Source organism: Podarcis tiliguerta (assembly GCF_965153285.1).
Source record: "Podarcis tiliguerta genome assembly, chromosome: W".
NCBI lineage: Eukaryota > Metazoa > Chordata > Lepidosauria > Squamata > Lacertidae > Podarcis > Podarcis tiliguerta.
In genome coordinates, this window is record NC_139552.1 from 17,130,178 (window position 1) to 17,150,951 (window position 20,774).

The 20,774-nt window shown below is 45.2% G+C and overlaps 1 protein-coding gene and 1 pseudogene across 2 annotated transcripts; one reads left to right on the plus strand and one right to left on the minus strand.

The window, feature by feature from the left end:
• Positions 1 to 6,208: 6,208 nt before the first annotated feature.
• Positions 6,209 to 11,503, plus strand: LOC310668766 (rab9 effector protein with kelch motifs-like; annotated as a pseudogene). Its single transcript, XR_014515515.1, has 5 exons — positions 6,209 to 6,933; positions 7,878 to 8,010; positions 8,297 to 8,426; positions 9,464 to 9,618; positions 11,277 to 11,503. The product of XR_014515515.1 is annotated as a rab9 effector protein with kelch motifs-like (transcript).
• A 1,092-nt stretch (positions 11,504 to 12,595) lies between these two features.
• On the minus strand, positions 12,596 to 20,414 carry LOC310668833 (endoplasmic reticulum chaperone BiP-like). Its single transcript, XM_083422164.1, has 9 exons — positions 20,256 to 20,414; positions 19,010 to 19,172; positions 17,014 to 17,245; positions 16,322 to 16,459; positions 15,646 to 15,758; positions 15,166 to 15,556; positions 14,103 to 14,340; positions 13,749 to 13,916; positions 12,596 to 13,470 (listed from the first exon to the last, which is right to left on the minus strand). Exons 2-9 carry the CDS (start codon positions 19,126 to 19,128, stop codon positions 12,905 to 12,907), a joined length of 1,965 nt encoding a protein of 654 aa, XP_083278290.1. The 5' UTR covers positions 19,129 to 19,172; positions 20,256 to 20,414; the 3' UTR covers positions 12,596 to 12,904.
• Between the last annotated feature and the right edge of the window lie 360 nt (positions 20,415 to 20,774).

Consider the following 20,774-nt stretch of genomic DNA (forward strand, 5'->3'; position numbering starts at 1 on the left):
ATGAAACCTAGATTTCTTTTCCTGAAAACCTCTTTCTGACATCTCTTTTTTAAACATTGCATTTATCTGATAATAGTGCAACCAGTCATTCACATTTTTTTTTACTTCTTCATATGGTTTCAGTTTCCATTTATTACCTTCTTTAATTATCAAATTCTCATATGTAATCCATCTCCCTGACATATTGATCTTTTTCACACTCATTATCTCCAATGGTGATAGCCAATATGGAGTTTTAAACTAATAAATTTTTGTACCTATTCCAGACCTCAATCAACGATCCTCTAAAGATGTGGTTTTCAGAACCTTTATGCACGCTATTCTTTTCACACCATAAATACGTGTGCCAACCGAATCTATTATCATAACCTTCTAAATCCAACAATTCTGTGTTTTCTAACTTTATCCATTCTTTCACCCAGCAAAAACATGAAGCTTCATAATATAACTTTAAATCTGGCAGGGCAAAGCCTCCTCTATCTTTTGCATCTGTTAATATCTTAAATTTTATTCTTGGCTTCTTGCCCTGCCAGATATATCTTGACGTTATTCTTTGCCATTCCTTGAATATTGTCACACCTTTAATTATTGGAATTGTTTGAAACAGAAACAACATTTTCGGTAACACGCTCATCTTTATCGTTGCAATTCTTCCCCATAATGATAGTTTCATTCTTCCCCACACCTCTAGATCACGTTTAATTTTATTCCATATTGGTACATAGTTATTTTGAAACAGATCAATACTCCTGGGAGTTAACGTAATCCCTAAATACTTAACTTTCTTAACCACATTCATCTCTGTTTGTTGCTGTATTCTTTCTATTATCTCTTGATCCATATTCTTAGCAATTATTTTAGTTTTTTTCCTATTTAACTTAAAGCCGGACACCTTACCAAAATGTTCTATCTCTTCTAACACCTCTTTGATACTCTGCTTAGGATCTTCTATGGTTATAACCAAGTCTATTATCATAACCTTCTAAATCCAACAGAAGAGAGGCTGTCTGGCAGAGTCCATACTGCAGCAGTTTGTTTCACTCTTGTATGAATAATAAGATTGGGGTATTCACAGTATTTTGCACATACACCCTCAATAATCCATAGAACAGCCCAGCAAGGTTACCCAGCCTTGTTTTATCCCCATGTTGTAGATGGAGAGGCTGAGAGTGACTTCCCTGAGACTCTCTGACTGAGTTCATAGCCCAGGGTTACCCTGGTTTCCGGCTCATCCTAGTAGCTGCTACAGCATTTATGCATGTTTGTTCAGTGGTGTTTACTCCTGGGTAAGTGTAGTGGAAATGCGGAAGACAATTGTATTTTGAGGAGTTAGGTGGCATGTCCCTTTCCCTTTAACACCCCCAGTTTGAGGTCTGCTGGATTCTTGTGTTTCACACACCTGTCGGGAGTTTATTGGGTTCTTCTGTGTTGCAAGTGCTGGCTGGATGCCCAGCTGCAGGTAGTGGGAGACTCTCAGCCGCTTTGTATTAGTTCCATCTCAGGGTCCTGGGCTAATCATGGGTAATGCCAGGTGCACTTGATTACATCAAGGCAGGCTATAAAAGCCATAGGTGGGAGGGGACCGGAGAGCTTCTACCCAGATCAAAGAATCTGATGCTGGGAGACTGACGGTCGGGGTCTTTCTCCTGCTGCTCTACCTGGGGCTCTGGGCAGCTGAAGGGGAGATTGGGTATGTTTTATGTTATGCTTTGCATGCCTGCTGTTTATTAGTTAATAAAACTGTTTTGGTTCCCCTTCCACCTCCTCATTCCTTTTGTCCTCATAACCTTGGAAAGAACTCTGAGAATAATTTATTGCTCAGAGAGATAAGGTCCAGCGTACTTCTGTTGCGCAGCACACATTCCAAAAGCTCTGAGCAAAAGCAGAGTCTCACAGCGGTCAGAAATAAAGCCTTCTGTCTTCTGTGCATCAATGTGCATAAATCAGGATCTCACACAGAGTTACTAAAACTAAAAGCACTTTATTTACAGCATAAACTATCCATTATCCAGCAGAGTACAGAACATCGTACAAATGTGTCTGCCCCGGATGAAAACGAAAGCAGAACAGAACAAAGAACTGAGACTCTTGGAAGTGACGCAGAGTCTCTCCGCCCCACAGTAGGCAGGACGCACACTCTGAGCTGTTTAAACCTGTAAGCTCAGCTTCTCCTCACACACCCCTCTCGTCCTGCACTACTGGGGGCAAGCAAGTATCACCACTTATCCCAACTCCAAACCACCACAGAACTCCCCATGACGCTGGAAGCTCAATGGTTTAGTGAAACCATCAGCCAAGTTATCGTGGCTGGCACAATATTTGAGCCCTATCAAACCTGACTGGACACTTTGACACACATTCTGGAAACGTATGTCTAGATGCTTGGTTCTGGCCTTAAACTGTCCAGATTCTGCTAGCTTCAGACAGGGTTGTCTCCTCAAACAGTGATGGGCAAGCTACAATCCCCACAGATCTCTTGCACCAAACATCTATAGAACTCCAGTTCCCGGCACAAATCTGACAGTGCACTGAACTCAGCCTCAGTAGAGGATAGCGCAACGAGACTTTGCTTCCGGGACTTCCACCCAATAAGAGATTTCCCGAACTTTATTACTATCCCAGATACGGACTTCCTGTCATCCAGATCTGCCCAGTCTCTGTCTGCCCAGCATGTGAGCTTCGTCTCACCTGCAGCTGACAGTTTGAGACTGAAGTCCTTGGTATCCTGCAGGTAATGCAGTACCCGCTTGATACCATGCCAGGCACTTAAACTGGGTTTTGTAGCTTCCCTACTGAGTAGATTGGTAGCAAAAGCAACGTCCGGTCTGCTCCATTGGGACAGATACAACAGACTACCCAGAGCTGACTGAAAGAGCTCAGCGTTCTCGAACTCAGTGCGTTCTGCTTGCTGACTGTCTTTCACGTAGCTCGTCTCCATGGGTGTCCTAACCCCTGCACAATCAGACATTCTGAACTTCTCAAGCAACTGCTCAATCTTGTCTTTCTGACTGAGCAAGAAGCTACCATCCTCAGTTCTAGCTATCTCCACGCCCAGGTAGATCTTTACTGCACCCAGGTTCTTGAGCTGAAACCGCTTCCCAAGCTCTTTGGCAAACTTCTGTACCTGTTTGTCTGCCCTTGCGGTGTAAATTATGTCATCAGCGAAGATTAACACCATTTCCTGTGACTCTCCTGACCCTTTAAGGTACAGGCAACTGTCAGCAAGACTCTTCTTGAAACCTAGCTTCTCTAATTCTAAGCAGAATTCTGGACTGATCCCCTGATGGATAGGCAAATCTCCACCCCTTGGTCCCTGGCTCATACCCACAGAAAATCATCTTTTGGGACCTAGGGCCACCCTTTCTGCATTTGGCCTTTGGTATAAGGACCCAAGCCTCACAGCCAAAAACACGGAAGAAATGCACCTCGGGCTTCTTGCTGTGCAGCAGAAAATAGGGTGTGTCCCCTACCACTGAATTAAATGACCTGTTCAAGGTAAAGTTGGCCGTCCGCCAAGACTGTGGACATCTCCTGCAGCGTTCTGTTCTGGCGTTCTGGAACGCCATTCTGCTGGGGACTGTGTGGAACTGTCAACCTGTGTTGAATTCCCTTCTGGTGGAAGAAACTTTGCAGCACAGACCCAGTGAATTCTCCGCCCCGGTTGCTCTGAAAATCCTGCAGTTGCATGGAAAACTGCAGTTCCACTGCCGCAATAAGTCTCTGATTAGTGGCGCAGCCTCACTCTTGTGTTTAAGCATGAACAGCCACCACCCATTCCTCGAAAAATCATCTATCAGACCAATGCAAATTTGGCCCTACCCAGACTGGCTACTGACATAGGGCCACACAAATCTGCATGCACCAGCTGAAACAGCCTAGTGGTCATCCTTTCAGACCTTGTGTATGTGCACGTTTTCACCTTTGCGTGCTTACACGCTCTGCACTCAAGAAACCTAACACATGACTTCATTTTGCACCCCTCAGTGCATTCTGGGATCTTCTTCATGTAACCCCATGACACGTGAGCCATCCGTCTGTGCCAGAGATGAGCACACGCATCATGGACTGGAACATTGGCACATTGCACTTGAGCTGCCTCCGTGGTATCTGGACCTGCAAGAGAAGCTTTTAGCACAAATAGCCTATCTTTACATTCCACACTGACTAGTTGTTGCCCATCCCTGGAAATAGAACACGTTATTCTCAAAACAGACTCTATAATTGTCAGCAACAAGAGCAGCGACAGATAGCAATGCACAGGACAGTCCAGGAACAACAAACACCGGTATCGAATCCTGTAAGAAAGAACAAAACAGTGAGCCAGTCTGAGTCAGAGCACGCTTAGTCCCATCTGCCAAACAAACAGATTTTCCAGAGACTACAGAGGTGCAATCCCTCAGAAAACCACCAGAGGGCACGAGATGATGGGAAGCTCCACTGTCAATCACGAAGGTCAGCACAGCGTCCTGTTTACAGCTCTTGACTGTTGCCATAGAAGCCGCCAAATGTTTATGTTCAGGGCAATCTATGCCAGCTGCCTTTGGCTTTTGCTTCCCACGTTTCGAAGAGCTCCTAATCTGGTTGCTCCGGGAGATGACCTTGGGCCCTTCCTGTGCCTCCACCAGGCAGTCTCTCATGAGATGGGAGGGGGAGCCACATCTATAACAGCGTCTCGAGGCAAAAGCTCCCACAGCATCCCCTCCAGCCATTCCTGCATTCCCTGCACCCCCTTGCTCTTCTGGACCAGATTTCCCAGTTCTGGCCAGTGAGTTTCTCAAACAGGACATCAAAAGATTCCTGGAGCTCTGCCATCTCCTCCCCTGGTCCTCCCTTGGGGCTCAGAAGTACTCATGCGTACCAGCCGTCTTCCGAGGAGAGGCCTCCAGCAATTCTTTGCAGCACACAGCTTGCAGCCAGCGAGACTCCCTGCTTCCCTCCAGGCAGGGTCTCAGAGCTGGGCTTTCTTCTTCAGCAGCCAGCAGCTTTTCAGCACACAGCACATAAAAGCAGGCTTTCTCTGACAGCGTAAAAGCTTCGGCTTCCATAACCTCTGAAAATAATTTATTGCTCAGAGAGATAAGGTCTGGCGTGCTTCTGTTGCGCAGCACACATTCCAAAAGCTCTGAGCAAAAGCAGTCTCACAGCGGTCAAAAATAAAGCCTTCTGTTTTCTGTGTGTCGATATGCATAAATCAGGCTGTCACACAAAGTTACTGACCGACTCTGGGGTTGCAGTGCTCATCTCGCTTTATTGGCCGAGGGAGCATGACTAAGCCGCTTCTGGCGAACCAGAGCAGCGCACGGAAACGCCGTTTACCTTCCCGCCAGAGAGGTACCTATTTATCTACTTGCACTTTGACGTGCTTTCGAACTGCTAGGTTGGCAGGAATTTACAGCGTAAACTATCCATTATCCAGCAGAGTATGGAACATTGTACAAACGTGTCTGCCCTGGACGAAAACGAAAACAGAACAGAACAAAGAACTGAGACTCTCAGAAGTGACGCAGAGTCTCTCCGCCCCACAGTAGGCAGGACGCACACTCTGAGCTGTTTAATCTTGTAAGCTCAGGTTCTCCTCACAAGAACTGCTGTATTTGGCAGCACAGTAAGTGTGCATAGATAGCATTGCAGGCTTAAAGAGACACGCTCCATCTTCTGCTCCACATGGAACAGCAGCCTTGCTGAGATCCGTTTTGCTTATTTCTCCATGCCAGGTATGCCCTTCTCCCACCTGGGGACAGTCCCTGTGCCCATGTGGGGTAAAACTCCTTGTACCTAACTCCTGCAGAGCCAGGCAGCAGGAAAGGGAAAGTCATCTGTTGCGTTCTGAAGGTAAAGGAAGGACTGGACCCTGATTAATAAAATAGACACGAGGCTTGACCAGAAAGACTCTGGGAGAAAAGTGTGCAATGCCACTCCCTGGCCCAGGCTGTTTTTATTCACAAAAGAACTTTAACACAGTGTTTGTAACAACCAATCAGATTTCCTCTGAGCATTTCAAAAAATCCCATGTGGGGACAAAGTGAGATCAGAGGAAGCCTCTTAACTACAAAGAACTATTTACTATTTGAGCATGCATACATGTTTAGGCTAAATAAAACAGGAACCAAAGAGGAATGCATTTAGCAAACCCCGGAGGTCATAAACCTATAGGAAAGGAAATACAGGCATTTTACCACCTCCATGTAAACTCTGTTCCTGGCCCTAAAAACTACCTAAAGATTACCAAAAGCTACATCAAAGCTACCTCCTTATCTTTATGTACTCAGGATGCCTGGTGAACAACTAGTCTGTGCTATGTGACTACCAGGCATAGAGAAAATGGGCAGAGGTGCGGAGGCTTGTGGGATTGATCAGAAATCATGTCAAATGACTCAAGCCCAGTCACGGGGATTCGAACCGCTGACCTTCTGATGTGCAAGTACTAGGCTCTGTAGTTTAACCCACAACGCCACCCACGTCCCTTACCTGACAGCAATTGCAGAGAGTGCTGCTGCTTTTAGGTCCTGCTTGTGGGCTTTGCATTGGGGCATCTGGCTGGCCTCTGAGCAGGGGCAGACTTTGGTAATCTTTGGTAAACTGGTGCACAGAGTTATGACAAAATTTGGCACACTGAAATGGACCATCTCTATTTTGCTCTCCCTCTTTTGGTGCCCTATGTATGGGAAGCACCCACACTGCCCAAAATCAGGCGCTGCTGTGAGAACAGGATGCTGGACTAGATGAGCCCCCTTTGGCCTGATCCCACTACCAGGCTGTTACGTGTCTTTCTGGCTCCCAGATGCACACTGTTGGACGGCACCTGCCTGGCGGGGTCCCTTGCGGGGTATGAGCATGACACCTTCATTCCCACAAGCTGGTCCACGAGCCTCTGGGTGTTTGGAGGAGCCAGTGAAACTGGGAACAGTAATTGTGTGCAAGTTCTGGACCTCCGTATCAGTTATTTCCATTTCATTTTATTACTTCTTGGAGTATTTTTGAAAAAAGATTTCAAACATGCAGCTGTCCAATTTCTAAATTTATTCATACCCAATATTTGCATCCCACTATCCCACCAAGGAGCTCAGAGCAGCAAATATAGCTCTCCTGAGAATAGTTATCCTCACAACAACCCATTGAGGTAGGTTAAGCTAGGAGAGAGTGATTGGTCCAAGTTCACTTGGCCTTAGTCAGGGGGTTGAATCCTAGTTTCTCAGGACTTAGTCCAACAATCTTACCACTACACCACACTGGCTATCTGTTAGATGATGAAAATAACAATAAAACTTATTTCAGAGTGGTAGCTGGGTTAGCGTACTGCAGCAAAAACAAGTGTCTTGAGTCACCGTCTATATCTAATAAATTTATTATGGCATCAGCTTTTGCACACTACAGTCTGGCTTCTTTAGATGGATGTAGTATTATCCTGAGTTACTGCACTAGTGGGTCAGAAGGTGGAATTGTGAGATCAGAAGGAAATAATATGTAGAGATGGTGATACTTGTGTTTTAACAGTGGCCATTGACATACACACAAAATAGTTGTTTATAACATCCAAGCCATCGGTCAGAAAACTGGCACATGTAATTTGATTTAAAACCCCAAAATGTTTCAATTCAGTCCCTAATTTATAGCACTAAATCTCTTGAGGAAGTACAGTTCAGTAGTTTCAAGTTCTAGTTTCTCTTTGACGTTACTTTGAATCAAAGTACCACTAAATTAGCCTTGCATTTAAGCACTCGCCTGGTAACCAAAGGGGAATAGGAATTCCATTTCTTTCTTCCACATGTGACGTGTAATTCGCACCCACCACCATTTTCTGTGCTTATAATTTACTTGTGTGCAATCCCCAATTTTTAAATATTGTAGCTTACAAATATTTTTGTTTTCCACGTTAGAAGGTGGAACTTGGATGAGCCCTAAGGTGATCAGCACTCCACCATTTATATGGGGAGCATTTATATGTATTTGGAGGAGGAGATAAAGGGGAGGATCAAGTCAAAGACCAGCAGCTTCACATCTTTGACTCTGGTAAGCTTCCTCTGCTCCTGTGCAGATGTTTCCCAAACTAAATGTTTAGCTGATTCCCCTGGGCCTGGCAGCAGATGAAGCAAAGTAGGAGTTGAATCCTGTTAGCCCTACTTAGAGAAAAACCGTCGAAATGGATAGACATGACTAATGTAGGCCTTTTAATTGCAATGGGTCTACTCTTAGGTAAAACATAGCTAAATGCAACCCTGTGTGTGGGAAGCAGGGAGCAAGGACCTTGAGGTAGCTGTTGCTTCATCTTAATACATGTCTCTCTCGCCACCTGTAGCCACTCTGACATGGCTGCAACCAGAAGTTTGGGGTGACCCTCCTGCTCCTCGACATGGCCATGCCATGGTGGCTATCGAGAACAGGCTCTACATACATGGCGGATTGGCAGGTGATACCCTTTTTGATTAGCTCTTCTGCTTTGATACAAATAAGTACTCAGTGGTGCAAACTTTGTGGAAATAGATTCTTATTTTCCCATCTTGCCTTAAAAAAAAACCAAAGCCATAAAACTTTAGCTTTTAGAAGCTACACATTATAAAGCAGGGGTCAGCAATTTTTTTTCAGCAGGGGGCCGGTCCACTGTCCCTCAGACCTTGTGGGGGGCCAGACTATATTTTGAATTTTTTTAAAAAATGAACTAATTCCTGTGCCCCACAAATAACCCAGAGATGCATTTTAAATAAAAGCACACATTCCACTCATGTAAAAACACCAGGCAGGCCCCACAAATAACCCATAGATGCATTTTAAATAGAAGGACACATTCTACTCATGTAAAAACATGCTGATTCCCGGACTGTCCGCAGGCTGGATTGAGAAGGCGACTGGGCCTTAGTTTGCCTACCCATGTTATAAAGCCTTAAATGTGAGAAATACTGTATGTGAGAATGTGAGAAATACTGTAGGATCCTAATTAGAGTTTCCACCTGCAGGCTGTGTTACTACAGAATTGTGGTACAGCCTTAGGAGGTGGTGTGGGGTAGTGGGTAGCGTTTGACAAGATCCAGGAAGACGAGGAATCAGATTCCCACTCAGATCTCACTGGGTGACCTTAGGTTAGGCACAATCTCTCAGTCTAACCTACTGTGCAGGGTTGTGAAGATACAAGGGAGGAAAGGGGAGGATAACCATGTATGCTGCCACAAGTTCCTTTATGGAAAGGAAGACATTAATGAGAAAAATAAATTCTAAATTCCATTCAGCCTTCCTTTGATTCCTCTTTTTCAGGCATTTCACATCTGTTTAAGCCCCCCCCCCCAATAATCTTTGCTGTCATTACAGCTAGAATCTTAACTTTGACGTAACTGTCCCAAACTCTTTACCAAATTCATTTTCCTGTTGCAGAATCACTGAATGTGCATGCAGCCCTGTTATGTGTGTTTCAAGCTCAGTTTGCTTAAGTTTTGCACCTGATGAGCACTGATGTGGATTGATTTAATGTGCTTGCAGCTGAAATGAAGTGGGAGACCCTGTCAGCTACTGGATCTGTACCAGCAGGGCGGGCAGCCCACTCAGCAGCTGTGTTTCAGGGCCATTTGTATATATTTGGTGGAATGGACCCAACAGGAGCATTGGACACAATGTGTAAATATCACATAAGTGAGTGTTTCTTAGGATGATGTCTTTGGTTAGCTTCCATTGGGAACATTATACTGGGGAATTCTCTTTGCGTATGTGCCATCGCCAGCAATTTTGAGATGGCAGCCCCAGCCATGTAACCTCCCCACAACCTTGACTTATCTGAAGCTGGTAGTGGCTGAAGCTGATGGGAGCTGTAATCCAAAACAAAGTGCTTATGTGGCCTCTGATTATGTAGTGTGACTCCCCCCGCCCCCCCAGGATTATAAACACTGTCACCACATACTAAAGGGAGTGGGAGTAGTAGATCAGAGGTAGAGCTCATCTGTTGCATGAAAAAGGTCCCAGGATCAGTCCCTTGAGTCTGCAGTTTTTAACAAGATGGAGAGGGAGGAGCATCAGGGAACAGGTGATACTGAAACAGATCTTTTTGCAACCTTGGGAAGTTGTGGTGAATTCAGAGTAGGCACACCTGGGCTACGTGTGCAAAAAGATTGATATGGAATAACGCAGCTTCAAGTTTATCAAGAGCATCTATAGCTCAGTGAAAGAACAGGTGTTTTGCATGCAGAAAGGTCCCAGGTTTAATCCCAAATATTATCCAGTTAAAAGGATCTTTTGCATCAGGTGATAGGAATGCTGTCCAGAGTTGTAAAGACTGCAGAGAGAATAATTGGGTGCACTCTTCCCACCTTGGATCAAATCTATGCTTCCAGGTGCCATAAGAAAGCTGCAGAGATAGTGCAGGATAGTGCACACCCCGGAAATGATCTCTTTCAGCTTCTGCCTTCTGGAAGAAGGTACAGGGTTATAAAGACTAGGACTAGCCGCCTGAGAAACAGTTTCTATCCAAATGCAGTGTAAGGAGTCTCTATGGGAGTATATTGTATTTAAAAATGGGGTATCAGAGTTTTTAGGGGGCTAACCAGGCTGGGATAGCTGGCTTGTTGGTTTTAAATGTGTTATGTAGATTTTTTCAATTTTGTTGTTCTGTATGGGACAATGACAATAAAGAAAGGGTATTCTCTCTCTCCTCTCCCACTAGCAGAAACCTTGAGGAGCTGCTTTCAGTCAGTATTAGGCAGCAGTGGGCTAGGGTCAGGAATAATAGTACGCAATTTATTATTTTTACCCAACCCATCTGAACTTGTGGCTCTGCAATATGTTGCTGAATCCCCACCCTTGGCCATGCTGGTTGGAGCTATTGGAAGTTAGGAATCCAACAGCATCTGGCAGGCCACGAGTTTCTTACTCCTGGTCTAGATGGGAATAGTTTAAAAGGTGCCCAAGAGCCGCTCAGTGTTTCAGTGTTCCACAACACCCACAAGAACCCTTCTGGGTCTAAATAGTCCCACATACTGTTCTCAGTCAGGAGCCTGCAAGCAGGAATTGTGCAAAACTGCAGTCTCCCCTTTTTGATTCCCAACAACTGGTTTGCTATATCCTCCATGAATCTATCTTTGCTGCTTTTAAAACCATACAAGCTGTCAGCAGTCACTGTTCCCATGTATGTCACTTAAAATGTTAAGAGGGAAAAGAGATCCCCAATATTTCCACTCCCTGTAGAAGCTTCAGGTCTAATTTTCCAAGATTGACAAATAGTGGTTTTAATTGAAAATAAGCTGCTGCAAACCCCCCCCCTCTTTTGCATAGTTTTCTATTTGTTTTTTTAACTGCAGAAAAGGGACATTGGACAAAGCTGGAGTTTAAAACTCCTGTGCCTTCTGCTCGTCTGGACCAGTCTATGTGTGTTGTTCCGTGGAAAGTGTCTTCCAATGAGGACAGCAACGGAAAGGAAGGTGCTGGAGGCTCTAATGGAGACAATCTATCTCAAGGCTGCCCAGATGAACACTTATGTTTGGTGGAATGGATATTAAAGGGTAAATCTACAAAGACAGTACTGTAACTCTTCTTAAGTAAAATGTTTTAACTAAATGTAGCTGTTTAATAATCTATATCTGCCACCCTCCATGTAATGCAAGACAATCCACATTTTGTGCCGGAGGACTAGAAATGAAGTGTGTGTGCAGACAGCCAGACAGCTTGAATACTAAATAAGCAACACATCATGGGTCTGTTAGTTATGGTTAACTAAAATAGTAGATGGGCTGCTTCTTGTGTGATCAAGCAAACAAACTGCAGAGTTGAGCAGCTGATAAAGTTAGGGATTAGGTTATCCAAAATCATCTCCCTTGTGTGCTTGATCCAGCCCTTAGCTTCTCTCTTGTATATTTCTGGGCCTGAAATTACTTAAATTATTCAGAGATCCAGCTTGAGGTATTCTGACCTGGCACAATAATGCATACTTACTCTGAGCTCATTTACACATTTCTCATCTAGAAACAAAACATGTAAACATTAAGGACCACTAGATGACCCTGAGGGTATCTTTCAATTGTACAATTCTGATTCTAATGTTACAGTGGCTTGTCAAGTCATCACCCAATGGCCTGCTACCACCTAGCAGACATAGGTAAAGGTAAAGGGACCCCTGACCATTAGGTCCAGTCGTGACCGACTCTGGGGTTGCGGCACTCATCTCGCTTTATTGGCTGAGGGAGCCGGCGTACAGCTTCCGGGCCATGTGGCTAGCATGACTAAGCCGCTTCTGGCAAACCAGAGCAGTGCACGGAAACGCCGTTTACCTTCCCGCCAGAGCGATACCTATTTATCTACTTGCACTTTGACGTGCTTTTGAACTGCTAGGTTGGCAGGAGCAGGGACCGAGCAACGGGAGCTCAAACCCCATCGCGGGGATTTGAACCGCCGACCTTCTGATCGGCAAGTCCTAGGCTCTGTGGTTTAACCCACAGTGCCTCCCGCATCTCCCTAGCAGACATGCATGGGAATAATTCGTTGTACAATTGTATTCTGCTCTGAGGAAGGTGGTTTCTGAGGGGGTCAGACCAAGAAACATGCAGACAAAACCATAGCTCTGGTCCTGGTGTGTTCTTAGTTCCTATAAGCATTTGTGTTACAAAGATCAAATAGACCCAGATCCAGTGTAAGTAACAAATTTATTGTTGTCACTTGGAGGGTAGAAAAGTTCTCCACATAACACACACAACCCAACTTGTTAAATAGAATGGTTTCAATACTTCACCCGCTCCCCGTGTCAGGTTGCCCACCCCCCTACTGGACATTTATCAACTGCTAATGAAAAGCAGTATACAGCCACTTTTGGGCTAGCATTTCCAACTCCACTCAATGTGAAGATTCTGGTCACATTCCAAACCTAGAGTTCAAATAGTTTAAACAAAAGTTCAAAGTCCAATATTTACAGCACCAACATCTAGGAAACTGAGGTCTACAATTCATCCTTATTTCCATCTGCTGCTTCTTCCTCGGTAGGGGGTGGGCCTGCACTACCATACAACCTACCCACAATTGGTTGCACCACCTCTTCCAGTTCCTTCTTTTGGGCTTTGAATTCCTCGATATCACTATCTTGGTGACTCTCTAGCCACTCAATCTTTTCCTCTACAGCCTTCTCTATTGTTTCTCTGTCTTCAGATGACAACTTGCCACCGAGCTTCTCCTTATCTCCAATCTGGTTTTTCAGTGAGTAGGCATAACTTTCCAGCTCATTCCTAGCATCGATCCGCTCTTTCAGCTTTTGGTCTTCCTCAGCAAACTTCTCTGCATCATTGACCATCCTCTCAATTTCTTCTGGAGTAAGACGATTCTGGTCATTGGTGATAGTGATCTTATTTTTGTTGCCTGTGCCCTTGTCCTCAGCCGTAACACGAAGGATTCCATTCACATCTATTTCAAAGGTAACTTCAATCTGAGGGACGCCACGGGGAGCAGGAGGGATTCCAGTCAGATCGAAAGTTCCCAAGAGATGATTGTCCTTTGTAAGAGGACGTTCTCCTACGGGGGGGGGGGGGGGATTTCATTTCACATGAAATCACTCAGATTATACTCTGGTAATCATGCAAGTACAAGGTTATTTTTTAAAAGGCATCTCACTTGTGTTTCTATTAATAATCAACAGCTAGTGATACTCAAAGCATGCTAAGGAACCTCACAAATGTGGAAACATGCATTGCAAAATTAAGCCGTGTTGGATTCACCTTTTACTCTTTAATGCCCAGAAGACAAAATACTCTAAAAGTTTCCAAGCCAAATGATGTTGGTCGGCCACTTACCTTCATAAACCTTAATTGTCACAGTTGGCTGGTTATCTGAAGCTGTGGAGAAGATCTGTGATTTCTTGGTGGGGACAACAGTGTTCCTTGGGATAAGTTTGGTCATTACTCCACCAACAGTCTCAATGCCCAAGGTCAGAGGACACACATCAAGCAGCACCAGATCCCCTAAGAATGAAAAGGAGGTTTTAAGTGATGAAGCATCACCATAATTTATCTAGCTGTAGTGACAAACTTGACAGCAAAGACAAAGAACTTCCATTCCAAACAGTTATGAGGCTGACTGGAAGCTTTTCACTTGTACAGGCTACTCTGCCCAACACCTCATGCAGCATTTAAGTCACTCAGACTTACCAGTATCTTGATCCCCAGAGAGTACGCCAGCCTGCACAGCAGCACCATAAGCTACAGCTTCATCAGGGTTGATTCCACGAGAGGGTTCCTTGCCATTGAAAAATTCTTTCACAAGCTGCTGTATCTTGGGGATGCGAGTAGAGCCACCAACAAGCACAATTTCATCAATGTCAGACTTCTTTAGGTCTGCATCCTCTAGGACTTTCTGGACAGGTTTCATGGTGGAACGGAAGAGATCCTACGAGCAGAATTTAAAACCCCTTAATTGATGTGGAAAGGCAATCACAGAACAAGGCCACAAGATGATACAGTCACCAAATTATCAGATACATCCTGCCCCCAAGATGCCCATGTGTGATGCTATTTGAGATCAGATGGGCCTACTCGTAACATCTCATTTGTCTTTAACAGGAGAATCCACAAAGATCAATCATTGCTATCTTTTAGAGGACAAGCAATTTTGACTCAAGCCATTAGGGAACCAATTTCTTCTCTGCTGTTGGTGCAGTTTGACCAGCATAGTGTCTTGGGAGTGGGATAACATTTCACACAGGAGGGCACCACTTTATTTTTCCCATGACACGCATGTACTACATGTTACTATAATTGGCCCAGTATACCTGAAGGAGCGTCTCCGCCCCCATCATTCTGCCCGGACGCTGAGGTCCAGCGCCGAGGGTCTTCTGGCGGTTCCCTCATTGTGAGAAGCCAAGCTACAGGGAACCAGGCAGAGGGTCTTCTCGGTAGTGGCGCCCACCCTGTGGGACACCCTCCCATCAGATGTCAAAGAGATAAACAACTACCTAACATTTAGAAGACATCTAAGCTTCCCTTTTCAGGGAAGTTTTTAATGTGCGACATTTGAATGTATTTTTAATCTTTGTTGGAAGCCGCCCAGAGTGGCTGGGGAAACCCAGCCAGATGGGCGGGGTACAAATAATAAATTTATTATATTATATTATTATTGTTGTTGTTGTTGTTATTATTATTACTTCTCTCCCACTTTTATGTTTTGTGTACAGCAATTACTGCAATTACCCGTTTTAAAATTCAAGATACCTACCATGTTCAGTTCTTCAAATTTTGCTCTTGTCAAGGTTTCAGAGAAGTCTTCTCCTTCAAAGAAAGATTCAATCTCAATTCTAGATTGGTGTTGAGAAGAAAGCGCTCTTTTGGCTTTTTCAACTTCTCGACGAAGCTTCTGAACAGCTCTGTTGTCCTTCCGAACATCCTTTCCAGTTTTCTTCTTGTAGAGCTTGATGAAATGTTCCATTACACGCTGGTCAAAGTCTTCCCCACCCAGGTGAGTGTCTCCATTGGTTGCCACAACTTCAAAGACACCATTATCAATTGTGAGGAGGGAGACATCAAAAGTTCCACCACCCAAGTCAAAGACAAGGATGTTCTTCTCGCCCTCCCTCTTGTCTAGGCCATAAGCAATAGCAGCAGCAGTCCTGTAAGAGCAACTCGTTAGTTTGGTAAATGTGAGAAAAGCCCACATAAATCCCAAATACTGGCAGAAGACTATTAAAACCCTACTTACGGCTCATTGATTATTCTCATGACATTCAGCCCTGCAATAGTACCAGCATCCTTTGTAGCCTGACGCTGGGCATCGTTGAAGTAAGCTGGCACAGTGACAACAGCATGGGTGACCTGGAGAAGAATGAGAGTAATTTGGATTGCTGTTTCCAAATTAACATCTAATACAGTTTTTTGGGGGGAGGGAGCCCGATTGTCTAGAATGCACCTTTCAAGACTACGTAGAGTGGATTGCCTGTTGCCCTCTAGATGCTGCTGGGCTCTCATCAGCCCCATCCAGCGTTGTCAACTGTCAGGGATACTGGAAATTGGAATTCAAACAGATCCAGAAGGCTACAGATTGGCTGCCTCAGCTTGGAAAACAGTTCTACCAGCCCCATCCATTTTATGTCCCAGGGAACCCAGAAGGCATGGACTCATGTACAAGCAGCCAGGCCTGTTAGGAGGCATTAAAGCTCAGTGGTAGAACACTTAAACTGCATGCAGAATAGTACATGTTCCATCCAGTTTAGAATTATCTCTAGATCAGAAAGGCATCTGAGACCTGCTGCTAACTAGAGTAAGCAGTAAAGGATTAGACCAACCACTGGCCAGTCTCCATACATGGTAGATTCACAAAGGCTCCCCTCAGTGCCTATTCTTTTTGCTTGTGTGCTTCAGCTGAAACAACATCTTACCTTCTTTCCCAAGTAGGCCTCAGCAGTCTCCTTCATTTTAGTCAGAACCATTGCTGAAATTTCTTCTGGGGCAAAGGTCTTCATTTGGCCACCTCCAATATCAACCTGAATATGGGGCTTGGACTTCTTTTCAATGACCTGTAAAGACAGGTACAAGTGGACATGGTTAAAAACCAAAAGCACCACATCTACAATATTCATCTTGTGGTGGACTTAAAGAGGTTCCATTGAGGATGCGGCAGGACCAAACAACCTGCCCATCAGGTTGCCAGATGCAGAATAACCCATGCTTTGATGCTGGTATCTTGAGCAGAGTGAAAGCAGAGCCATAAGTTGTGTGGACTGGAAAAGCACTTCATACATAGCTTAGTAACCTAGTGTCTCTAGGAAAGTGCTAGGGCTGGGGACAGGCTGGGTCCAAATTTCACACCAAAAGGTGTTCAATGTACTTTATATATACAGTGGTACCCTCAGGTTAAGTACTTAATTCATTCCTGAGGTCTGTACTTAACCTGAAGCACCACTTTAGCCAATGGGGCCTCCTGCTGCCGCCAGAGCACGATTTCTGTTCTCATCCTGAAGCGAAGTTCTTAACCTGAAGCACTATTTCTGGGTTAGCAGAGTCTGTAACCTGAAGTGTATGCAACCCGAGGTACCACTGTACCATAACATAAAAGGCACAAAATGAGTACCTTGAAAGGTAGGTATTTTATATCCTGCTGCACAGAAGGATCATTCCATGTTCTACCAATGAGGCGCTTGGCATCAAATACAGTATTCTCAGGGTTTGAAGTCAGCTGGTTCTTTGCTGCATCACCTATAAGACGTTCCCCCTCTGGTGTGAAGGCCACATAGGAGGGTGTGATTCTGTTACCCTGGTCGTTAGCAATTATCTCCACACGCCCATTCTTGAAAACACCAACACTGTAAAAGAGAATGGAAGTTACTTTTTTAAATATATGTATTATTTAAAGGCTTCTTTAAATAGTAAAAGCAAAACTAAAGAAATGCCATGGTCAGATCACTTCCTGGTGCAACTGGACTTCTCCGCGACCCTTCCCCTCTGCAGAGAGGTGGGACCGATTTGGATGGTCTGTCCCCACCACTTAATAGATCAAAATGGTTTCCAGAGAGTGGTAGGGGATGCTTTATCCCATGCTGATGGCCTTTCAGCCGATTCCCTGATGGCCCGCTGGAATGTGGCGTTAACCAGGGCTATCAACTGTCTGGCTCCAAAGCGCACTCTCCGACTGCATGGAGCCTGGACAACCCCGTGGTTTTCCATGGATCTGAGGGCAATGAAACAATTGCTGAGACGGCTAGAGCACCGGTGGCGTATAACTCATTCTGAAGTTGACCGGACATGGGTTAGAGCTCAATGTTGAGTCTACCAAGTGGTGGTAGCAATGGCGAAGAAGACTTTCTTCACCACCTCTATTGCATCTGCAGAAAACAGCAGCAGGAGGCTCTTTAAGGCGGTTCACAATTTAGCAGAACCACCTGCTACATCGGGGACCAGTACGGGCCACATGATCTCCTGCAATGATTTTGCAAAGTTTTTTGCAGATAAAGTCGCTCAGATTCAGGAAGAGGTAGACTCACAGCTGTCCATGGAGGTGCAGGTCAATTCTGTGTCCAGGGCAACTGTCTACCAGCTCCATCTGGTACACAGGCTGAGACCCCACCTGCCCGCAGACTGTCTCGCCAGAGTGGTACATGCTCTAGTTATCTCTCGCTTGGACTACTGCAATGTGCTCTACATGGGGCTACTTTTGAAGGTGACCCGGAAACTACAACTAATCCAGAATGTGGCAGCTAGACTGGTGACTGGGAGCAGCCAAGACCACATAACACCGACCTTGAAAGACCTACATTGGCTCCCATTACATTTCCGAGGACAATTCAAAGTGTTGGTGCTGACCTTTAAACATCTAAATGGCCTCGGCCCAGTATACCTGAAGGAGCGTCTCCACCCCCATCGTTCTGCCCGGACGCTGAAGTCTAGCGCCAAGGGCCTTCTGGTGGTTCCCTTGCTGCAAGAAGCCAAGTTACAGGGAACCAGGCATAGGGCCTTCTCGGTAGTGGCACCCGCCCTGTGAAACGCTCGCCCACCAGATGTCAAAGAGAAAAACAATTACCAGACTTTTAGAAGACATCTGAAGGCAGCCCTGTTTAGGGAAGCTTTTAATGTTTAATAGATTATTGTATTTTAATATTCTGTTGGAAGCCGCTCATTATATTATTATTATTCTGGGTGGTTCACAAAATATAATACACCTAAAATATGCATCAACACAACCAAGGAAAAATGACCACCACCAACAAAAAGAGAATTCACACAAAACCATCAGCAAACAGGAGAAAATCAAGCACATCAAGCAAAAAATCTGATCCCTATGATGCGGTGCAGCAAGCAAGCTAGTTGTATCCTCTGGGCAGCCTAATACTAATGTTTCTGGCCAGTACTCAAGCTTTTAGTTGTAAGACTACACTGAAACAAAATAGTTTGAGTTGAATAGATATTGTATTACTCCCTTGACTTGTACCAAGTGCATTAAAATAGTAATACAGTACAATTCGTTTGCATCCACTAGTGCAGAATATTGGCCATATTTTGGTGCAGTGGCCATAAGCTATTCAAGACACCCAGAAGCCAGTCAATCAAATAGGCACCCTTCTTTTACTTACCAGGAATACGTGGTTCCCAGATCAATGCCAACCACAGTCCCAACATCCTCCTTTTTGTCGTTGTAATCAGCAGCAAATACACTGCCAATGAGCAACAGGCAGACAAGGGCATACTTCATTCTGCCCTTGTACCAAATATTCACAATCAGAGAGAGAAAAAACCCTGTAATAAGTAAAATCAACCATCAGTGGCAATACTATGAGCAAAAAGACAATACCATGATGCCCGTTTAACGGAAATGGGGGCAGATTTACAGAGTAAGTATTACTGGTCCCACACATCCTTAGCAAAGGCTGGGAGGGCCAATCAGGACTAGAGGCTACCAAGACCCACAGCCTGCAAACATGCAGGCAGCTCAAAGAAAACACCCCACCCCAAATCCTATACAAAGGAGGCCCAGGAAACTTTTCTGTTCAAGGAAAAGGCAGCAAAGGGGTTAAGAAAATATGTAGCTCTCCTGATACTTAAACATGAATGTGAACCCACACACACTGCTAAATTCCACAGGCATCCATTGAGAAAAATAATGTGGAAAGGCAGTATGTAAAAGCTGCAAAACCTATAAAAAAAAAAGGCTACCAACCTCTTAACTTTAGTTCAGACAACCCCAACATTAAAGGCAAAGAGTAAGTATGTAATCCAGTGCCAGAGATAGGCTGCTCCCCCTCCCATTTTTTTGGTATATGGAGTCACTGTAAAACGAGTAGCCTCAAATCAAATAATTAACGTTGTTCACTGCAACCACAGCTGTTTTGCCTTCACCATTCTCATAAGGTGAAGTGGGAGAAGGGAGTAGTCGCTGTCCCCATCACCAGAAACCCAGCTATTACCATTTACCCCAAACCGGTAAAGGTTATCAATATACAAAAGCAACACCATATAGAAACATCTAGCAAGTTCTGCTTTTTGCAAAAAATCCCCTCTCCCAGGTAAGGAGCAAGGGGGAACGAAAAAGAATACCCCACACAAACATCTGTTCCTATTCTGCGATATAAACCCACCACCACCAAGGGAGAATATGGATCTGGCAGGAAATGCGAATAAAAATGGCGCGCGCTTTGGACCGAGAGCCGCAATAGGATTTTTCTCAATGGGAACATGGGTAAATGAGAACGAAGTGGCATTATGAGGGCAAGGGGGACCCCGCAAGGCCCGATAAATTTGGAGAAGCCGCCCTCCCCTTCTCGTTAGGCCCCGGCCCCCGCCTCTTCCTCCGCTCAAGCACTAGGCCACCCCAAGCCTTACCTGTATTAGGTAACAGGACCTCGCGGTCACCTCACGCACTATCCGACAAACGCAACAATCCGAATTGTGATTTTCTCACTCAAAGCTCACCGGTTTGGCCCATATGTCCCCCTCGGCTCTTATATACCTTCCCGTGGCCTTGCGTGCAGTCCCACTATTGGCCCATTTTCTCTCGCTGGAGCCTCCCGATTGGTCGCTTGCCACTAAGCTGGCCGGAGCCGATAGGTCCGCTCCGGCCCTGACGTTAGGCCCCGTCGGGCACCGCTCCGTCGGCCTTGGTTGTGTCGCTTTCCTTCCCCTCCCCTTCTCTTTCCTCTCGGCCGTCCTCGAGCCTCATTGGGCCGTCCTACCGGTGTCGCGGTCCAATCAAGGGCTGGTGCATGAGCCAAGCGGAACGAGCTCATTAGCTGGAATTGGGCGTCGTGTTGAAAAATCTCTAGGCAGGGAGTGTTGGCACTTTCTGAAAGTTTGTATGGTTACGAGGCCTAGCTGCCTGTTATAAGCGGTGGCAGAAGAAGG

Bases quoted from the DNA above. Each gene is read 5' to 3' on its own strand.
- LOC310668833 (XM_083422164.1), bottom strand. From the start codon at position 19,128: ATGAAGTATGCCCTTGTCTGCCTGTTGCTCATTGGCAGTGTATTTGCT. The intron at 17,246-19,009 runs GTAAGTAAAAGA...TCTCTTTTACAG, and splicing joins CTGGGAACCACGTATTCCTG to TGTTGGTGTTTTCAAGAATG. The intron at 16,460-17,013 runs GTACTCATTTTG...CTGTCTTTACAG, and splicing joins TAAAATACCTACCTTTCAAG to GTCATTGAAAAGAAGTCCAA.